We start from the raw sequence: 22637 nt of genomic DNA, 5'->3' as shown, positions 1-22637 counted from the left end.
TTGATTGAATTGTTTTTTGTTATAGCCGAAGGCAATAAAAATACTAATTTGAACAGATATATAGTAAATAAAAAAAATGTGCTATATATCTATGATTATTTAAAAAGGTAAGAACATGCTATTTATAATATGTACATATTTATATGTCTTGAAGAAATTTGTCACCTATTGACAGTATATGACTTGCTACAAATCCATTTCCTATCTGTGTAAGGCCTAGCACTACTGACTCCATTATCATTCAAGTAGGCACATTCCCCAATTCCTCTGATGGCAAACCTAAAACCAAACACAAAAATATTAAAAATTTATAAGTCGATATCTATATTCATTCCTTCACTACACACACACATACACACACACACATTATTTTATTGTGTTTTGCTTCATGTACTTTTCAGATACTGCATTTTTTACAAATTGAAAGTTTGTGGCAACCTTGAATCAAGCAAGTCTATCAGTGCAATTTTTCAACAGCATTTGCTTGCTTCATGTCTCTGTCACATTTTGTTAATTCTCACAATATTTCAAATTTTTTCATTATTATTATATTTGTCATAGTGATCTGTGATCAGTGACCTTTGATGTTACTATTATAATTGTTTTAGGGTACCAAAATTCTGAGCCCATATAAGATGGTGAACTTAATCAATAAATGTGGTGCATGTTTTGACTACCCCGCCAACCACCATTCCTTTGTCTCTCTTCCTTTCATCAGGTCTCCCTGTTCCATGAGACACAACAATATTGAAATTAGGAGAATTAGTTAATTCTACAATGGCCTCTACATTTTCAACTGAAAGTAAGAGTCAAACATCTCTCACTTTCCATCAAAATCTAGAAATCATTAAGCTTAGTGAGGAAGGTATGCTGAAATAAGCCAAAAGCTAGGCTTCTTGTTGCAAACAGTTAGCAAAAGTTATGAATGCAAAAGAAAAGTTCTTGAAATAAATTCAAATACTACGCCAGTGAATAAACCAATGATAAAAAAGTGAAACAGCCTAATTGCTGATATGGAGAAAATTTTAGTGGTCTGGATAGAAGATTAGTATTAAGCCACAATATTCCCTTAAGCCAAAGCCTAAACCAGAGAAAGATCTTAACTTTCTTCAATTCTTTGAAGACTAAGAGAAGTTAAGAAAGTTAAGGAAGAAAAGTTTGAAGCTAGAAGAGATTGGTTCATGAGGTTTAATGAAAGAAGCCATCTCCACAATAATGAAATGCAAGGTGAAGTAGCAAGTGCTGATGTAAAAGGTGCAGCAAGTTATCCAGGAGATCTAGCTAAGATAATTAATGAAGATGGCTACACTAAGCAACAGATTTTCAATGTAGATGAAAGGACCTTATGTTGGAAGAAGATGCAATCTAGAACTTTCATAGCTAGAGAGAAGATGTTAATGCATAGTTTCAAAGCTTCAAAGGACAAGCTGACTCTCTTGTTAGGGCCTAATGCAGCTGGTGACTTTAAATTGGAGCCATTCCGAAAACCCTGGGTCCTTAAGATTTATGCTAAATCTGCTCTGTTTGTGCTCTATAAATGGAAAAACAAAGCCTGGATGATAGCACATCTGTTGAGACCTACTACTCATAAAAAAAAGATTTCTTTCAAAATATTACTTCTCATTGACAATACGCCTGTTCACTCGAGAGCTCTGATGGAAATATACAAAGAGATTAATTGTTGTTTTTATTCCTGCTAACACAAAATCCATTCTGTAGCCCATGGATCAAGGAGTAATTTTGACTTTCATGTCTTATTACTTAAGAAATATATTTTGAAAGGTTATAGCTGCCATTGATAGTGATTCCTCTGATGGATCTGGGCAAAGTTAATTGAAAACTTTCTAGAAATGATTCACCATTCTAGGTGTCATTAAGAACATTTGTAATTCATGGGAAGAGATCAAAATATCAACATTAACCGGATTTTGGAAGAAGTTGATTCCAACTCTCATGTATGATTTTGAGAGGCTCAGTGGAAGAATTAACTGCAGATGTGGAAATAGCAAGAGAACTAGAATTAGAAGTGGAACCTAAAGATGTACCTGGATTGCTACAATCTCATAATGAAACTTTAATGGATAAGGAGCTGCTTCTTATGTATGAGCAAAGAAAGTGGTTTCTTGATATGGAATCTACTCCTGGTGAAGATGTTGTGAAGATTGTTGAAATCACAATAGATTTAGAATAGTAGATATACTTATTTGATAAAACAGCAATAGGTTTTAAGAGGATTGACCCCAATTTTTGAAAGAAGTTCTACTGTGGTAAAACACTACCAAACAGCATCACATGCTACAGAGAAATAGTTTGTTAAAGTGTCAATCAATGTAGCAAACTTCATTGTTGTCTTATTTTAAGAAATTGCCACAGCCAGTAACCATCAACCTGATGTCATCAACATCAAGGGGAAACCCTACCCTCCACCAGCAAAAAGACTATGACTCGCTGAAGGCTCAGATAGCGTTTAATATTTTTTTAGTAATAAAATATTTTAATTAAGTATGTACATTGTATGTTTTAGGTATACTGCTATTAAGCACAATTTTAGACATTATTCTATATGCACACTTAATAGGCTATAGTATAGTATAAACATAACTTTTGTACGTACTGAGAACTCATAAAATTTGTGACCTGCCTTAGTGCAATATTTGCTTTATTGTGATATTCGCTTTATTGCTGTGGTCTGGAACTTAAACTATAATATCTCCAAGGTCAGCCTGTAATCTTAAGCACCCCACTCCAAAATTTTTTTTTAATGTATGTAAGATAAAAGTAAAAACCTTTTATTAATATGGCTGTTTAGTAATATATGCCATTTCTATATTTAGTTCCTTTTATGTTCTCAAGGTCCCAGCTTGAATATCACAAGTTTACATTTATCATTACTAACTCAGTTATGTTGTTGATTAGATAGTTAACTCGCATTTGCTATCGTAGCCAAATGAACTGCTGTCATCAGTGGCCTTCAGTGAAGATTATTTTCAGTGTTCTCCTGAACTGTTTCAAAAATATATGTAAATAAAAATACTTTTTTACTAGTAAATACTAAAAGGGCTTCACTTTGATGAAAGTGGTTGGGCCCCTACATTTTATAATTTCCAGTGTAATTGTTACAGTTAAAATTGATACCCTCTTTGAAACGTTCACACTCCAAGGAACTGTTACAAAATTCCTTCTGGTGATGAAACTTTAGGAGAGATTCCCATCGGTTCCCTGCAGACCTTTCTTTTACAAATGGATGTAGCACCTGGAAGAGTGAACTTAAGAATCTTGTACATATCATTTCTTCTGTGACTTTCTAGGATTTTAGAACCCCTATATAACAGCTGTTTCTCTACTTTCTAAATAGGCATTTTAGCAAAGTTTAAATCATTGGATGAAAGTGCAAGAACTGTGTCAAATGCCATCATCATGGAAAAGACTTCACCTGAAATGATAACAAGTTTTTCCAAAGGCATAACTGATAAATGGAAGTGCATATAAAGGATTTATATTTCTTACCTCATAGTGCAGCAAGCTTTCCATGATATTAAATGTATTTTCTTATAAACACAACTCACATACATAACCCCACATAAACATGGTAGAAGGAAAAGAAGTCTCAAAACGTACGTGGCATTATATTCAGTGTTGTCTGTCCATTTCCAAATGTGATGTGATGATTCTCTGCTAAGGCCAATCCAGTGGTCAGAAAGGCCTTTGTATCTTTTTAGGAATTTCTGTTATAAAGCACAGAAAGTAAAACATGTGTCTCTTTCTCTCATATTGCTCTTAAATCTCTCTTCCCTATAGCCTTCTCTTTTTGGATGGCAGCACTGTATAATTGAGAAGCTTAGATTTTGGAGTTAGACTATTCCCCACTTCTCAGTTTAAGTCATTCAATGTCTCTGATCCTAAATTACTTAAAGTGACCATACATCCCAGTTTGACTGGAAAAGTCCCAGTATATGCCTGTTGTTTCAGCATAATATTAATATTGTCATTTTCACTGTCCAAAATTTCCCAATTCGGGTAATAAATTATATAATTAGCTTATTTCTTTTTACAATTAGAACAATGCATCTAATCTTGCAAGTTAACTGTGAGGATTAGATGAGAGAATGCATCTAAGATATCTCAGATGGTTTCAGACAGAGAATATACCCCCAACAAATGTTAGGCACCAACATGCATCCCATGTCCCCAAGGTCTGCCTGGGATGGAATTCTTCCTCACTTATCAGCTTTAACCCTATGCAGTTTACCCTTATCACAGAGCTAAGTATTCAACAAAGAACCTGATCCAAAATATTTCTTACCAGTTCCTCCAGGGTTTCAAACTGAACAAGTTGAGATTTTAATGAGGCACAGAAAGCTTGGCTGTGTGTCCAATTCCTTGTGTCATCGGAAAAATAAAAACACTTATTTCCAAACCCAATCCATTGTTCTGGGCAGGCAGCACAGACAGGGTACTCTAAGACTGGCATTGTGCTTCTCTCTAAAAGTTGGACAATCACAATGAATTATAATAAATAAATTTTCTCAAGCTATTTGTTTATTTTTCCACTTACAGTTCTGAGGTCAGTTTTGAGGTATGTACATCCGATTGTGGCTTTCCTAAATCATCAGTAAGAGTCTTATCTTAAGCACAAGTCATTAGCCCACTAGTCTTTAAGTGGGGTACCTGTGCACCTGACTTTCCAAGGAGAACATGAACACTGATGTTTTAAAGAAAATCAATTTCTATAGCATTTAACTTCCTTAGTGTTGTAGCACTCTTTCCTAGTGTCATACAGATTCTCCTTTCCTGCATCCTCCTTAATATTAGCCATTTTTTCTCTTGACAAAAGGAAGGCAAATTCCTTAATTATGCTAGATTTTACTATAGCACATTTCTTAGGGGGTACATAACCTTCTAATGGACAAAACATATCACAATTCAAATATTGATTTTAGTACCAAAAATACAATATAGTGCTGCCTATACTTTTCTATTTTATATGAATTTTTGTTAAATATGTATAAAAATATTTTGGCCCTTGTTAGATGTTCCAAAACCAGAAATACTTCAGAATGTAGGTTATGAGAAAAATAGACATTTTTGTTTCATAATCTCACCTTTTCCTACGTTAATATCTAAGAAAGAATGCATTGCTCCTTGGAAAGTCTGGTAAAAACAAAGTAAAAAAGACTTGATAAGAAATATTGAACACCAAAGATGACTTTTATTTTCCCTTATATTTAAAGGTAAGTAATTTCTTTGCAGCTATTCTCAATTCTCATACTTAGAGTGAGTCATTGGGTAATGGAATGAAAGCAAATAGCTCTCAAGGTTAATATCATTTCATATTTTTACATAAATGAACTGTTTAGATAGTTAAAGATAATTTTATCAGATAATGTCATGAAATATTTAATCCAAGTATGATTGTCTTCTTTTGTTCTCATAAAATATTTAGTATGTTCTTCTTGATATGAATAAAAAATAAAACTTGATACTAACTTCTAGACAAATTACTTTTTTTTTGAGGTGGGGGAAAATTTATAGATTAGACCATCTCCTTATATTCATAAGAAAAGTTGAATTGTAATGTCTAGCTTTATTAATGGAGTTATCCCTGAGTTTTTATAAGTGATTCTAATTTAATTACATTAAAAGGTAAATGTTAGAATTAAATACACTGTGTGAAGGCATTTACTGAAGAATTAGCATGCTTTTTGTCATCCTTCCTAATAGCTCATGGTTTTATCTATTCATGACAAATACTGCATTGCAGTAAATTACTGAGAGCAGCATTTTGACTAATTTACATTATATAATTTAATAAATATATAAATTTATTTTTCTTTTGATAATTATCAAAATTTATAATATATGTTGCTTTAACATATTAAATATTACTAAAAATTGTAATTCTAACTTAATCTAGAAAAAATAATTTTGAGAAGTTAAAAATTATATGATTTTTTAAAAATTAAATTTTAATGTGTAGATAATTCTATGGCAAAAAAAATTTATTAAATAACAAAGGATACATGGCTTTTAAGGATACAAAAATATTACATATTATGCTGTGATAAAATTCTAGAGTAAAAATAAAATATGTAATCAGGCATTTGAAAAAGACAAAGCACATTTTTCAAAAATTAAGACAATTTTATTCATGTATTTTTTAAATGGATAATAGTGGGTATCAAATTGCATCAAATTTCAAATACCAATAGATACATTTTAAAAAACAACATAATAGAATAATTTTTAAGTGCCAACATTTGCAACATGTTGGAAAGTACCTCATTTGCAACTATTTAAATCTCTGATGAAAAATGTCAGGTGGTTAACATAAACATTTACCATGGGATATTTAGTTTTCAAAAATGTTTACATCATGTTTAGGAGTTATAGAAACAAAAAGCTTTCAAAGACCCTTAATATAATCAGAATACTCATAACATTTACTAATATCAATGTCATTTCTTCCTGGACATACCAAGCATGCCAAATAATGCTGAGGACCTATTGCCTCCATATACAAAGGAATTTTTTTAAGTATTTTATACTTTTGTGCATTCTCAAACTGAGTAAGTAGAAGATAAAAACTCAGAAATCTCACCTGAGTATTTACTTAATAAAATGTTAATTCTGATTGTGACGTGTCAGGAAATAGCTCCATAGATGGAACTCTTTACATCCACAACCTTTCTTTCAATGGATGGCAACTACATTTTGCTGTAGCTTAATAGAAAATTCTTAGAGTGATCTTTGACTTTTCTCTTTCTAAACCTTCACATCTAATCTGATATGAAATACTGTTAATTCAGCTTTCAAAATGTCTAGACCTAACCACCCTGTCCTACTTTCAATATTATCATCAGGCCCAAGCCATCATCTCTTGCCTAGATTACTACAAGATTGTCCTAATATGGCTCCATGATTCAACCATCGTCTCCTAAATATTCTCAATATAGCAGTCAAAATGTTTATTCTACAATGGAGTCAGATCACGACATTCCTCTCCTACAACCTTCCTTTTCTCCACTGCATTCAAAGTAAAAGCCAAAGTCTTTAAATGACATACAAGGCTATGACCCCTGACCTCCATCCTTTTTTATTCCTTATTCTCACTCTGCTCTAGCTAGGACAGCCTCCCTGCTATTACCCAGACAAACCAAGAGATCGTTTTGCTTGCTCTCGTACCTGGAATGCTTTCCTCACTCTTTCATATCCTTTGAAAGTTTGCTGAAGAGTCATCTTCTCAAAAAGTCTTAACTCGGCTACTTTATGTATACCGGAACCTGTTCCACCCTTATCTTTATTTATCATAGTATTTGTGTCTTCTTTCTAGAACATAAGTTCCCTAGGAGCAGGAATTTTTACTTGTTTTGTTCACTGATATACCTAGAGCACTTGACACAGTACCCGGTACAAAATGGAACTCAGTAAATATCTATTGACAATATAAATGAGTGGAGAATGTTGTAAAGTTTAAAAAACAAGTAACTTACCTTTCAGAACGAGTGAGATTATAATTACAAGGATTGTAATAAAGGAGCAAATAATAACCGAAATACAGGTTACAGGATATGGAGTTGCTAGATGTTTTATTTGGAGATTTTTACCTATAAAATACAAATGTCATATTCTCATTCTCAAGAAAGTCTTAGGAAGAAAAACTTAAATTTATCACAAAATCAACCTCTAAGGGCATCTGTACCACAACTTCCCTAGTGCCAGCTCATTTCACAAGAGATACTGGTTCATAAATGATGGCAATTGCCCAAATAGAGCCAGAGAAAAGAGAAACAGAATTTTTTTTACCCCTAGGGACTCTTACAGTTATTGGAATAAGTGTTGAGAGAAAAAGAAACAAAAAGAGTTGAAATCAGGATGAAAAAGAAACATTCACATTCAAACAATGCAGATTTACTTTCATAAATAAGAAACCTGGTTAGAAGTCCTGAAGGAAAGCTTTCCTGCTGATCAGGAATAAAACAAGGGTTCCCACACCCCACTCTCAACTTTCCTATTCCACATAGTACTGGAAGTCCAATCCAAAGCAATTAGGCAAAGGAAAAAAAAAAAAAGACACCATTAAATGGAATCCAAATCTGAAAAGAAGTAAAACTCTCTCTGTCTACAAATAATATGATCTTATATTTAGAAGACACTAAAGATTTCACCAAAAAACCATTACAACAAATAAATTTAATAAAGTTGAAGGATATAAAATTAACATGCAAAAATCAGTTACATTTCTAGACACCAACAGCAAATTATATTAAAAAGAAAACTCTCACTTATAGTAACATCAAATCAAAAACTAAAATTAATTTAAAAATATATACATAAACAATCTAATTGAAAAGTAAAATATTTCTGCCCAGCAAAAGAAACAAACAGCAAAATAAAAAGACAACACTAAATGGGAGAAAATATTTGAAAACCATTGATCTGATAAGGCATTAATAATCAAACTATATAAGGAACCCATACAATTCAATAGCAAAAAATAAAAATAGAACTATTGTATAACCCAGTAATTTTACTTCAGGATATTTAGCCAAAGAAAGCAAAAAGAATAGATAAAGATGTAGTACACATATACAACAGAATATTACTCAGCCATAAACAAAAATAAAATATTGCCATTTGTGACAACATGGGTGCACTTAGAGGGTATTACGTTAAGTGAGATAAGTTGAACAAAGACAAATGCCATGTGAATTTACTTATATGTGGAATCTAAAAAGCAAAACAAACAAAATGAAACAGAATCATTTTGGGTGAAAGGTGAAAGGATAAAGAAATACAAATTAGTAGTTACAAAACAGCCACAGGGATTTAGGGTATAGCATAGAAAAACCAAAAAAATAAAATAAAAAATAAAACAAAATCAAACTTATAGATACAGAAAACAAATTGATGGTGCCAGAGGTGAAGGAGTCAGTGAGATGGACAGAAAAGGAAAGGGACTAAGGAGTACAAACTTCCAGTTATAAAATAAGTCAGGGGATGTAATATGCAGCAGAAAGTCATAATAACTATATACAGATGGTTACTAGACTAATTGTGGTCATCGCTTCAAAAGCTATACAAATTTCGAATCACTATCTTGTGCACCTAAAATTAATTTAGTATTTAATGTCAACTATAATTTAAAATAAAGTAAATATTTTTTAAAAGATGCTTAAAACATCATTCATCATCAGGGACATGAAAATCCATTCACAATGGGATATCGCTTCACACCTAAATGGTTATTGGCCTAATTTTAACACTTAGTTTTATGATTCAAAAAACAGTTAACTTAGCTTTCAAAAAACAGTTAGCTTAGATTTCAAAAAGTAACTTTTTTATTTGCATTGTATAACATCCTGATTAGTCAACATTCCAATTGTGAAATAGTTTCAGCTAAAAAAGCAATTGGCTTAGCTTGGAAACATTAACAATCTTTAAAAACTTCATTTTTCCTTAGGTTTAACCCTGATTTTTAGAGAATCCAATATCTTATCCTCCAAAATAGAAAACAAAATTCATGGAGAAGGGAGAAGCAAAGAAGAAAAATCATGAAATTTATGTTTTCCAAAATGCAGAAGATAAAAGTTTAATAAAAGGTATCCTTTCTGCTGGACCAAAGTACAAACACACATTTATTACATTTTTCCTCTTTCTAGTTAAATTTGCTATAAATTAAAAATGCTAAAGGACTTGCTGGTGGATAAGTTCAGCCTCTTACCCTCACCCCTAAGCCCCCGTATCCATTTGTAAATTACAAAGGATCTATACACCAAGTTGCCAGGGACCCGGGGGAAACAGGAGGACTAACAATATAAACACAAAGAACATTTTTTTCTTTTATCCTCTTATAATCTAATTCACTGTTCATTTCTCCTGCCCCAGAAATGCTTAAGTAACAGAAACAGTAATAAAATAACTGATTTAACATTGACGTACTTACCCTCCCTGAAAACATATCTCCTACAAAGATTGACTATGAAGTGCTAATACAATTCTCATGATGTTTCACTGGAATAAAAACTCCCCTCCCCACTTTTTGTCTTTTCAAACTTCATAAATTTTACATTACCAGATCTTTTCTTCTCCACACCATCTCTGAAGGTAAAGTCTGTCTGTAACATATTAAGTGAAACCTCTTTAGCCGTCATCTTTCTGCTTAGAGGAGCACTCTGTGGTCTGTTCACAAACCTCTAGGAGGAACTCTATTCTATTTGCAAAACGATAACAGGCAGGAACACGAAAATGAAAGTTTGTGTTTGAAATGTGAACTTTTTTTAACTTATTCTAACTCACAGCCAGCTTGATGATATGCTTGAATTATCAAAATGAGATTCTATAAGGAAGCAAAATACAACAGCCTAAAATGTCTTTTTGGCATAAGTATTATTGTAGGCTGATTATTTTTTTTTAAATTCAGGAAGTTTTTCTTTGTCATTCCTTTAACTGCCTAAAAGAATTTAGATAAACAGCCTGTAGCAGGAAAAGAACCATTGCCAAAGATAACTACAGAGTATAAACGAACTATAGTGAACTGGGTGAACTAGCAAGGCATATTCATCTTATGAGATGAGGAGACAGTATCCAGCATTCCCATCCAGATGGAAATAGTGCCTCTTCAGACCAGCCAGACTAGAAAAATCTCATTTAAGGAGCATTTCAAAAATAGTCAGAAATATCTTGCTTAAGTAGTGAGAAATAGTTAACCATGGACTTAATGGTGACCTGGATTCCTTTAACAAATTGTAAGATTAAACAAATATACATATATTTGTCTCTTCTTTCAGTTGCTGACTCATAGCTCCTAAGACCCTGGTAATTTCCAAAGTGATAAGAACACTAAGAGCATCTATTGTCTTCATATTTAGCTTTGACATTGACCCTGGCACAGGGCTCCTAAAACCCTTACAAATTCCTAAGTGATAAGAGCACCAGGAGCATCTTTTGTTCTATTGAGTTGACTCTGGTGAGCTCCTGGATAGGGGCAAGTCACCAAAAATACCAAGCCATGATTAGGAGCTCGGAATTTTCTGCCCCAAACCCCACCCTCCAAAGAAGGGAGAGGGGCTAGAAATGGGGTTAATAATTGATCATGCCTACATGAAAAAGCCTTCATAAAATCCCAATAGTATGGGGTTTGGAGAGCTTCTAGGTTGGTGAACACATCCACACCAGGAGAGTGGTTCGCCCCAACTTCATGATTTACAGAAGCTCTTGTGGTTGGGACCCTTCTAGACCTTACTTTGTGTATCTCTTCCTCTGGCTGTTTACCTGTGTCCTTTACTACATTCTTTAATATACTGGTAAATGTAAGTAAGTGTTTCTCAGAGTTCTGTGAGCTGTGCTAGCATATTAATTGAAACTGGGGAAACGGTCATGGGAACCTTTGATTTATAGTCAAATCAGACAGAAATTGTGGGTAATCTTGGGACCTACTAATTGTGATAGGCATCTGAAATGGAGAGTAGTCTTGTGGTATTGAGCCCATAACCTGTGGGATCTGACACTATCTTCAGGTAGAAAATGTTAGAATTGAGTTAAATTGTAGGATACCCAGCTGGTGTCATAGACAATTGCTTGTTGTGGGGTAAAAAAATTCCACACATTTGGTGACGAGAGAGTCAGAAGAGTTCTCTGTGAGTAATAAAGGAGACACACAGGTGGCATCTTCAGACATGCCAAGGAAATTGTAAAATACTCTAGCACTACCCTTTTGACACAAATGTTTGCCAAATCACTAAACATTCTAGATGGCTTACAAGCCACTCTTATACATCTCGGGGTATTGAAGCTGATCTCCGTAGTAAGCTGCCCAATACCACAAACTATATCTGGGTACACCTAAAATCTGGACCTACTTGGCAGGGTGATGTAATAGCCTGCTGAAATATGAAAGAGTTAAAGAATAATTAAAACCTGAAACTGGACAAAGGAAGTCTATAACTTAGGCCTAGTTTCTGGAACCCCTAACCACATTCTGTTAATCATGAAACTTGCAACAATGAGCTCATACGCTAACTGCCAATTTTAGCCTGTGTAACCCTGCTTGCTTGCGTGGCATGAAAAATAATCAATTGTATATAAGCTGAAAATTACTGTTTGGCCATCGCCCTTGGGAACACTGGCTATTGTCCATGGGAACGTAGGCAATCACCCATAGGAACATAACATTCTAACACAAGCTTTCTGCTTCTGTACTTCCCGCTTGCATACCTGACCAGTGGGTTGACAGGTAGTGAATAGGAGAAAGATGGACCTTTGTGTTTAAGACAGAATGAGGAATGGGATTTGGGGCTTAAAAACCTTGTATCTTGGCATTTCGAGGCTGCTCCTTTGCAAGGACAGCCACCGGCTAATAAACTGTCTCCTGGTTAAGAGCACTCAAGTTGGGTCTGGTTATTCTGGACACAACATTTGGAGGCCCCAGCGAGATCTTCTCGTTGTGGGAAAATTGATCAGTGCACCGGAGCATTGGACCATTTGCGGTTGGGGAGGCCTCTAGGGCACTTGCCCTAGCCCGCCGCCTGTGGTTTCTCGCTTTTCGGAGCACGATCCTGGGAGTGCTGAGGCAGTTTCTGGTAGGGGGCCCAGGGACCGTGCGGACGTCGGACACGACAAGTAAGTCGGCGGTCGACTGAGACTGTGACGACAGTTTTCTCAGTCCTGTTCTGGTTTGTTAGTCTATGTCTGTCTTGTTTTGTTTTGCTTCGTGTGCTTTATTGTGGAACTATGGGACAATCACAGGGCAAACTAACTCCGTTACAGTGCATGCCTAACAACTTTAAAGATTTTCGTTGTAGGGCAAGGGCCTATGGTGCTTCAGTAACCCCTTTTGATTTGCAGCGCTTTTGTCAATTAGATTGGCCGACCTTCGGAGTAGGATGGCCCTCCGAGGGATCATTTAACATGCAGACTGCATTCCGGGTTCGAGGTGTGATTTATGGAAAACCTGGGCATCCCGACCAAATTCCTTATGTTGATGTTTGGATTGATGTTGTTTCTGATGCCCCTAAATACTTACAGAATTGCAGTCGTGCACCCGTTACTGTAATGGCAGCCATACCCCAGGGTTTTAAGAAGCCCCCACCGGTGTTGCAGGGACCTCCCTCGGAGGATGACTGGTATCCGCCACCCTATAATGGAAATGGGGGTAGACGTCCTCCTCCGGAGGGACCGGGACCTCCTGTAACCTGGTCTAGGGATCGTAGGCCACCTTCCCCTGATTCAACCTCCCTGAAAAGAGCCAGTATCTGTTCAAGCCCCATTGAAGGTGATTCCAGGAGGTGGCGGTGAGCCTACTGTCATCTACTCGCCATTCAGTACTAGTGATTTATATAATTGGAAATTGCAAACGCCATCCTTTTCAGAGAAACCACAAGGACTAATCTCCCTTTTAGAGTCTATTTTCTTTACCCATCAGCCCACTTGGGATGATTGCCAACAGCTCTTACAGGTCTTATTCACTACTGAAGAAAAGGAAAGAATTTTGCGGGAGGCGGCTAGAGGAGTAACAAACCCAAATGGGCAGCCTACAGCAGACTTAATCAGGGTACAGGCTGTGTTTCCGACTCAACGTCCCCAGTGGGATCCAAATACAGATCAAGGTAAGGAGGCTCTCCTAAGGTATCGCCAGTTTCTGCTACAGGAACTCCGGGCTGCTGCACGTAGACCAATAAATCTGTCCAAGGTAAGTGAAGTAATTCAGACTAAGGACGAGTCACCTGCAGCATTCTTGGAAAGACTATTAGAGTCTTACCACTTATATACACCTATTGACCCGGAGGACCCCAACAATAGAAGAGCCATTAATTTGGCCTTTGTTAGCCAGTCGGCCCCTGACATTAGAAAGAAGTTACAGAGATTGGAAGGTTTTGAGGGAGAAAATTTATCCAAATTATTAGAAATAGCTCAGAAGGTCTTTAACAATAGGGACGGTGTGCAAAAAGTCATGTTTCTGGGACAACAAGGAAACTGACCTCCTTGGAAAAAAAAAAACCCTAACCATAGAGGGGACCTAGCAACGAAGAAGGCCAAAATAGAAAACCTAGGCTAGGAAGAGACCAATGTGCTATTTGCAAAAAGAAAGGACATTGGAAGAATGAGTGCCCTGAAAAGGAGCAACCAGGAGGTGAGAAGAAAAAAAGGCCCCTCATTCTTTTGGAAGATGAATAGGGGCGTCAGGGCTCTTATCTAATGAGCCCCCGAGAGCCCAAGGTAACTTTACAAGTAGGGGGCAAACCTGTGAACTTTTTAGCTGATACTGGTGCAACTTACTCAGTTTTAATAGAAACTGCTGGTCTGTTATCCAAAGAAAAGACTGTAATTCAAGGAGCCACTGGGAAAGGGAAGGCATACCCATGGACACAGGCAAAAATTACTGACTTGGGAAAGGGAACCATCACACATTGGTTTTTAGTTATGCCTGAATGTCCCTTTCCTTTGCTCGGAAGAGATTTGCTCCAGAAATTAAAAGCCACTATTTAAGCAACCAGTGGCATATCTCTCAAAGAGACTAGATCTGGTGGCTGGAGGAAGGCCTAGTTGCCTGAGAGCACTAGCTGCTACTGCTATATTGACCAAAGATGCTTTAAAATTGACCTTGGGCCAAAATATTGAAATTGTGGCTCCACATGCAGTTGAAGCCATGCTGCGCAGCCCTCCTGAAAGATAGATTTCCAACGCCCGGATTACTCAGTACCAGGTACTGTTGCTTAACCCCCCACAGACCTAGTTTTTGAAAACTGCAGCCCTGAACCCTGCCACACTGCTCCCGGATGATGACCCGCAGGCTCCATTGCATCACTGTGTTCAGCACCTTGAGCAGGTAACTGGACTATGGCCAGACTTGAAGGATGAGCCATGGCTTAATCCGGATGCGGTATTATTTACCAATGGAAGCAGTTTTGTATCCGACGGAGTAAGGTATGCCGGGGCAGCCATAGTAACGGTCAGGGATGTGATATGGGCACAGGCCCTAAGCCATGGGACATTGGCACAGAGGGCTAAACTTATAGCTCTAACACAAGCTTTACGGTGGGGAAAGGATAAAACTGTAAACATCTATACTGACAGTAGATATGCCTTTGCAACGGCACATGTACATGGAGCCCTGTACAAGGAAAGAGGACTATTGACATCAGGGGGAAAGGAAATTAAGAACAAGGAGCAGATTTTGGCTCTTTTGGAGGCTATCTGGCTACCTAAGAAAGTGGCTATTATCCATTGCCCCGGCCATCAAAAAGGGGAAGGAGCGGTAAAAAAAAGGAAACCGCTTGACAGATAAAACAACAAAGGAAGTAGCCAGAAAACCAGTGGGGACTAACGTCATAATTGGTCCCCTTCTTGTGCCCCACTTGGTACAGGCTCCAAACTATAGCCCCCAAGATATAGAGTTGGGGAAGCAACTGCACGGGAAGTTTGAACATGGGTGGCTTTGGATTCCAGATGGAAGGCCGGTCCTCCCTGCTGCGCTTGGTAACACCTTAATTAGCCAGATGCATAATGCTACCCATCTTGGAGGAACTAAGTTAATTGAACTGCTAAAAAGAGACTATTATATTCCTGGACTAACCTCAAAGGCTCGGGATGTAAATGCACGATGCCCAATATGTGCACAGGTCAACTCTCACCCCATCCCAAAGGAAAATATCGGCACTTGATTAAGAGGACAAGCTCCTGGAGAGCATTGGGAAGTGAACTTTACAGAAGTTGCTCCTGGCACTTTTGGATTTAAATATCTTCTGGTATTCATTGACACCTATTCTGGATGGACTGAGGCCTTCCCCACAAAGAAGGAAACTGCACAAGTAGTAGCTAAGAAATTAATTACAGAAATAGTGCCTCGATTTGGCTTGCCCTTATCATTGGGGTCCGACAATGGCCCGGCATTCATTGCCCAAACAAGTCAAATGTTAGCTAAGGTATTAGGGATTAATTGGAAATTACATTGTATTTACAGACCTCAGAGTTCAGGACAAGTAGAAAGGATGAATAGAACACTTAAGGAAACTTTAACTAAATTTAAGCTGGAAACTGGGGAGAATTGGGTGAGCCTTCTTCCTTTTGCTTTGTTACGGGCCCGGTGTACTCCATATATTATGGGAATTTCCCCTTATGAAATAATGTTTGGGAGACCTCCCCCTTTACTCCCTAAAATTGGAATTGAAAAGGTTACAATGAGTAATAATACAAGTCTCCTTAAGTCTCTACAGGCCTTGCAACAAACCCAAAATCAAGTCAAGGGCTTGATTAAAGCTGCTAGACCGACTCCGGGGACATCACAGCCTCACCCACATCATCCAGGCGATTGGGTGTGGATAAAGAAGATCCAGCCTGCTAGCCTAGAGCCCCGGTGGGATGGTCCGTTTCCAGTAATCCTGACCACACCAACGGCTGTCAAAGTTGCAGGAAAAAGACATTGGATTCACCATACCCGCCTTAAGACAGCTCAACCTCCCCCGGAGACAGAGAAATGGAAGGCAACACCCACAGAGGATCCACTCAAGATAAGACTCTCCGGGAATAATTATAATTGGGTTAATTGTTATCAATAATGTAAAAGGGAACCCTCATCAACCTCAACAGGCTAAATGGGAATTAATTAAATCAGAAACAGGCATCCCCATATTAGTAAACCAGACTATGTACCAGCCTACATTTCATGTGGATTTGTGTGATATATTAGGAAAGAAATTTAATTTTATAAGTGATGCTAATTTTTTATCTGGCCCCTGGTATGGTTGTGGCAGGGAGGACAAAGAAAGAGGTATTCAACAAGTAGAGTTATATATGTGTCCCAGAGAAGGCCAAAGCACTTGCCATAAGCTAAACCAATATTATTGTGGTCATTGGGGTTGTGAAACCATAGCCCCTTGGAAGAACACAGACCCCTTTCTGACTCTTACACGACCTAGTCAGTCTTCCTGTGCCACAGCAGGGAAATGCAATCCTGTCATTTTTACTGTCAAAAATTGGGAAGATCCATCTTGGGTGATTGGAAAAACCTGGGGATTAAGGTTGTATGTTTTTGGAACTGATCCTGGAGTGTTAATAACAATACAGAAAAAGCCTGTCAGGATGCCACCGTTAGTTCTAGGTCCTGTTAGGCCTAATGACGGAGGGTTAAACGCCTTAACTCCTACACAGTCAGCAATTACTAGGAGCACTAATAATGCCAACAAAGGACATAGACCTAGACAGCCTTATAGACCCCCCAGGGATACTCCTGAATCTGTCTTGACCATGCTGAATAATGTTTATAAGTTTGCTAATGACAGTAACTCAAATGCTACAAAGGATTGTTGGTTTTGTCTGAACCCTGCCCCACCTTATTATGTAGGACTTGGTGTCATTGCTAACCTTGGCACAGATCAAACTGCTATTAGGAATGTAACATCTCCGAATGTTACTATTTGCCCTTGGGGAACCAAAAACCCATCTGTAACATTGGGAGATTTACAAGGAAAGGGAACTTGTGTGTATACTAGCACTTATAGAGTTAATAAATATAGGTATAAGGAAAATTGTAAATCATCTATTTTAGTAAATAGCACCTCTTCTACTTATTTAGCGGCCCCTAGTGGCACTTGGTTTGCTTGTAATACTGGTTTAACTCCCTGTATTAATCTTAACTATTGGAAAAATAATACTGGATTTTGTGTGCTGGTTCATGTTATACCTCAGGTGTATATGATGAGCGGACAAGAAGGGAGACAAGCAATGGATTTGTGGGGAGGATATAACTATCCTCGGCGTAAGCGAGCAGTTCCACTGCTTGTGCCGCTCCTAGCTGGCCTAGGAGTGGCAGGATCAGCTGCAATTGGGACTGCTGCTTTGGTTACAGGGAACCAAGGTATAGCCTGGCTCACAAAGCAGATTAATGACGATTTAAGCACTCTAGAGAAATCAATTAATCATCTTGAAACATCTCTTAATTCTTTAGCTGAAGTAGTACTGCAGAATAGAAGAGGTTTAGACCTCTTATTTCTTAAGCAAGGAGGTTTGTGTGTAGCACTAGGAGAAACTTGCTGTTTTTATGTTAATCATTTTGGAATTATTAGGGATAGTTTAGCATTAATTAGACAAAGAGTAAAAGACAGAAATAAGAAGTTAAAACAAGGAAGCAACTGGTATGAATCTTGGTTTAATGGAAACTCTTGGTTAACCACGTTATTGTCGGCTATAGCAGGACCATTGATAATTCTGCTGTTATTACTGACCTTTGGGCCATGCTTGATCAAATGGGTTAAGAGTTTAATCCAATCCAATATAACTGGGGCAAAGATTTTAATTTTAGGAGCGTCAGCCCTGACCCATTAGCCAGAAATCCCGACTTCTGACTCGAAGATTGAGTCATTCTAAAGAAAACCAGTGGGGAATGTAATAGCCCGCTGAAATATGAAAGGGTTAAAGAATAATTAAAACCTGAAACTGGACAAAGGAAGTCTATAACTTAGGCCTAGTTTCTGGAACCCCTAACCACATTCTGTTAATCATGAAACTTGTAACAATGAGCTCATACGCTAACTGCCAATTTTAGCCTGTGTAACCCTGCTTGCTTGCGTGGCATGAAAAATAATCAATTGTATATAAGCTGAAAATTACTGTTTGGCCATCGCCCATGGGAACACTGGCTATTGTCCATGGGAACATAGGCAATCACCCATAGGAACATAACATTCTAACACAAGCTTTCTGCTTCTGTACTTCCCGCTTGCACACCTGACCAGTGGGTTGACAGGTAGTGAATAGGAGAAAGATGGACCTTTGTGTTTAAGACAGAATGAGGAATAGGATTTGGGGCTTAAAAACCTTGTATCTTGGCATTTCGAGGCTGCTCCTTTGCAAGGACAGCCGCCGGCTAATAAACTGTCTCCTGGTTAAGAGCACTCAAGTTGGGTCTGGTTATTCTGGACACAACAGGTGACAGAACAAGCTCTATAATTGCCAAAAACCAGACTATAGAACTTCTATACTGGCTATTTCACAATCTGTTCTGCTCTCACAGATTGAAAAATGGCATGTGGAAACTGGAAATGTAGGCATACTGGCATAGGTCATGAAATGCTTCAGATACTAGGAATTATAGGTTCCACTTTTTATTTTTCCAGCAACAATTACTTTATTTATTAATTTTTTTTAATTTGTTTTTTAAATTTTTTTTAATGGTAACATTGGTTAACCAAATCCATGAAGTTTCAGGTGTACAATTTAACAGTAAAGCATATATATACTGCGTTGTATGTTCACCTCCCATAGTTAGATTTCTTTCTGTCACCACATATTTGACCCCTTTACCCCGCCTACCTCACCCCTCCCCCATTCCCGCTACATTCTGGTATCCAGTAGTCTATAGTCCATGTCTATGAGTCTCTGTTTGTTTGTCCTGTTCATTTGTTGCTTTTAGGTTTATAGCCAACATATAAGTTATATCATGTGGTTTTCAACTTTTTCTGTCTGGCTTATTTCACTTAGCATGATTATTTCGAGGTCTATCCATGTTGTTGCAAATGGCAGTATTTCATCTCTTCTTATGACTGAGTAATATTCCATTGTATATATGTACCACAGCTTCTTTATTCAATCATCTAACATAGGACACTTCAGTTGCTTCCATATCTTGGCCACTGTGAATAATGCTGCTATGAACATTGGTGTGCAAATATCTTTTTAAATATGAGTTTTTAAATCTTTGGGGTAAATATCCAGTAGAGGGATTGCTGGACCATATGGTAGGTCTATTCTTAGTTGTTTTTGCTTTGTTTTGTTTTGTTTTAGGAACTTTTACTTTTATATTTTATTTTTTTCTTATTTTTTTATTAAGTTTATTGGGGTAACATTGCTTAATATAATTATATAATTTTCAGGTGTACATTATCATTTGACATCTTTATATTCTATTGTGTGTTTACCACGCAAAGTCCAGTTTCCTTCAGCTACCATATATTTGATCCCCTTTACCCCATCTACCTCTTCCCTCCTCCCCCCCTACCCTTTAATAACCACTAGTCTATAGTCCATGTCCATGAGTCTTTGTTTGTTCTGCTCATTTGTTGCTTTTAGGTTTATATCCCACATATAAGTGATATCATGTGATTTTTCAACTTTTTCTGTCTGGCTTATTTCACTTAGCACGATTATCTCAAGATCCATGCATATTGTCGCAAATGGCAGTATTTCATCACTCCTTATGGCTGAGTAATATTCCATTGTATATACGTACCACTGATTTAGCCAATCATCTATCATAGGACACTTCAGTTGCTTCCATGTCCTGGCCACTGTGAATAATGCTGCTATGAACATCGGTGTGCAAATCTCTTTTCGGATATAGGTTTTCAAGTCTTTGGGGTAAATAGCCAGTAGAAGGATTGCTGGATTATATGGTAGATCAATTCTTAGTTTTTTGAGGAAACTCTATACTGTTTTCCATAGTGGCTATACCAATTTGCAGTCCTACCAGCAGTGTATGAGGGTTCCTTTTTCTCTACATCCTCTCCAACATTTGTTATTACTTGTCCTGCTGACAACAGCTGTTCTAACAGGTGTGAGATGGTATCTCATTGTGGTTTTGATTTGCATTTCCATAATAGCTAGTGATGATGAGCATCTTTTCATATGTTTGTTGGCCATTTGTATGTCTTCTTGGGAGAAGTTTCTGTTCAGGTCTTCTGCCCATTTTTTGATTGGAACATTTGCTTTTTTATTGTTATTGAGTTGTATGAGTTCTTTGTATGTTTTGGACGTAAGGCCCTTATCGGAGGCATTGCTTACAAACATATTTTCCCATTCAAATGGTTGTTTCTTTCCCTTGCTGATGACAGGTTCCACTTTAACCTTGTCTGTAAACTCCCTAAATGCCAGCCAAATTGCAAACCTGGGTTCCTTTGTTCATAAAGTTATGCTGCATAAATGTGCCAATCGAGAAATTGGAAAAAATCCACTTGTGTATCATAACTCCAGTTCCTTTCAGTGGTGAGTCACTTATTCCCAAGCCTTGGAAAGTATGAATGGAAAAGGTAATCTTAAATCTCTTCATGTAATGAAACAAGAGTTCAATACCACTGTGCAAACTTTCACAGTACTTTAGTTATAAGTTACCAGCTTGGCCTCTGTTGTTCTCCAAAATGGTCATGCTTTAAAAACTGACTGGTCAACAAGCTCATGCAGTCATTGGTGAAAAATGTTGCTTTTATGTAAACTAAACAGGACAAGTAGTATCTAACTTAAATCTGTTAAAAGAAAAGATTATTATTTTCCATCAGATAAATAAAGCAAAGACATTGTATTGCACTGATCTATTCACAGGAATGGGAGACCAGTTTAATGGGTCATAGGGAAATTTGCTTCAATTTACTCTTTTCTGTTTGTTCATTTTCATTCTAATCAATACTATTTTTCTCTTTTTGCAGATCTTTTACCACTCACCTTTTAACCTGTTTTCTCTCTCCACTGCCACCGGCCCAGCTTTTGGTATGTGAAACTTACCAAAACTTATGGGAAGTTTCAGAAGAGGGGGTTGTCAGGGCCCAATGCTTCTTGAAGTCATAACTTCCACAAATTTCCACGCCAAGCAAGGCAAAGAAGTTGAAGAGGGGTAAAGAGCTGAGCTGTAAAAGAGAGAGAGAGTCCTTGAACAAGAACATTAGGAAACCCCTTTCCTTCTGGCAGTCTTTCCAGAAGTCTTAAGACCCAGATCCCGGGGAAGGAGAATAGGGTGGGATGGTGGTGGTGGTGGCTGTCCTCAGTAATCCTTTACTAGTTCTCCCCCACCTCGGAGTTCTGCCAACTATGATAAAGAGGACAGGTCAGGGGCTCAGGACATCTGAGAGGAAATCTGGTCAGATTTTCACAATAGCCTGGCGAAATGCTGTGGGGAAGTCCCTGGCAAGTCACCCCTTCTGCATTTTTTGTTTCTGTTTCTGGTAATGTTCCTCATTTGGAGTAGTTAGGACTCTGGAGAAAAAGCCAAGGAGTGCAGAAGAAGATGTTTCACAGCTACAAAACTCTGACATGTGACCTCCCCAGAACTGTGACCTCCAGGAAGCCTCAAGTTCTCACATCTATCTCACCACAAGTCCTAGGTCTTCACTAGATCTAGGCCTCAACCACCCACCAAGTCCTGGGGGAGGCAACATGTGATACCGGCCTCGAGTAGAAGAAAGTATGTGCAGGATACTTGGCTTTCTCAAGGCCCAACCGACCACTGCTTCAGCCCACTGCCTGACTCTTTGCTTTTAGTTCTGTTTTCTCATGTTCCATTTCTCTGTTCTTTGCAGCCTTTGAGACAAAAGAGGAAACCTAACGCTTCATAAACAGGAAGACCACAGCGGTTCACTGGCTGCCTTTTACGGGTGGGGTTAGTGGCTTCCTTGCTACACATATCTTGAACACTTAACCCTCCCCTGGCAAGGAGCACAAATTTGAGCTAGTGATGGACTGAAAGTGGCAGAGAGCTTGCCCTAATCCTGTGGTCGTGATTCTTGGACAGAACCCGGGCTTGGGGGAACTGAGCAAAGTCCTCTGCCCAGGCCCATCTCCCAAACTGTCCATTCCTGGCAGAGCAGGGGAAGGTCAGCTGAGGACTTCACAGCCTGAGAGTCTACCTGGCCTACCAAAGATGAGAACAGGGCTCTGCC

General features: G+C 37.8%; 1 protein-coding gene and 1 long non-coding RNA gene across 6 annotated transcripts in view; one reads left to right on the top strand and one right to left on the bottom strand.

Annotated features, from left to right (window-relative positions):
- Positions 1 to 22637, bottom strand: part of LOC120611706 (uncharacterized) — a 110868-nt gene that overhangs the window by 74832 nt on the left and 13399 nt on the right. The window contains exons 3-7 of one of the 5 annotated variants that reach the window (XM_039874281.1): positions 21487 to 21608; positions 7491 to 7604; positions 4304 to 4482; positions 3619 to 3725; positions 166 to 279 (exon numbers count right to left, since the gene is read on the bottom strand). In XM_039874281.1, the coding sequence (XP_039730215.1) occupies positions 166 to 279; positions 3619 to 3725; positions 4304 to 4471 (389 nt within the window). In that variant the 5' untranslated portion in view covers positions 4472 to 4482; positions 7491 to 7604; positions 21487 to 21608. Of the gene's footprint in view, positions 1 to 165; positions 280 to 3618; positions 3726 to 4303; positions 4483 to 5102; positions 5812 to 7490; positions 7605 to 9943; positions 10358 to 21426; positions 21444 to 21486; positions 21609 to 22637 lie in introns of those variants that run through there. The other 4 variants (XM_039874279.1, XM_039874277.1, XM_039874282.1 and 1 more) reach the window with 4 other exon arrangements.
- Positions 11750 to 18977, top strand: LOC120611707 (uncharacterized). Its single transcript, XR_005655272.1, has 2 exons — positions 11750 to 11866; positions 18922 to 18977. It is a non-coding gene; the product is annotated as an uncharacterized LOC120611707 (long non-coding RNA).

The sequence above is a fragment of the Pteropus medius genome, unplaced genomic scaffold, assembly GCF_902729225.1.
Source record: "Pteropus medius unplaced genomic scaffold, Ma_sr-lr_union100, whole genome shotgun sequence".
In the NCBI taxonomy this organism is placed as follows: Eukaryota; Metazoa; Chordata; class Mammalia; order Chiroptera; family Pteropodidae; genus Pteropus; species Pteropus medius.
This window is presented reverse-complemented; position numbering and strand designations above follow the sequence as displayed.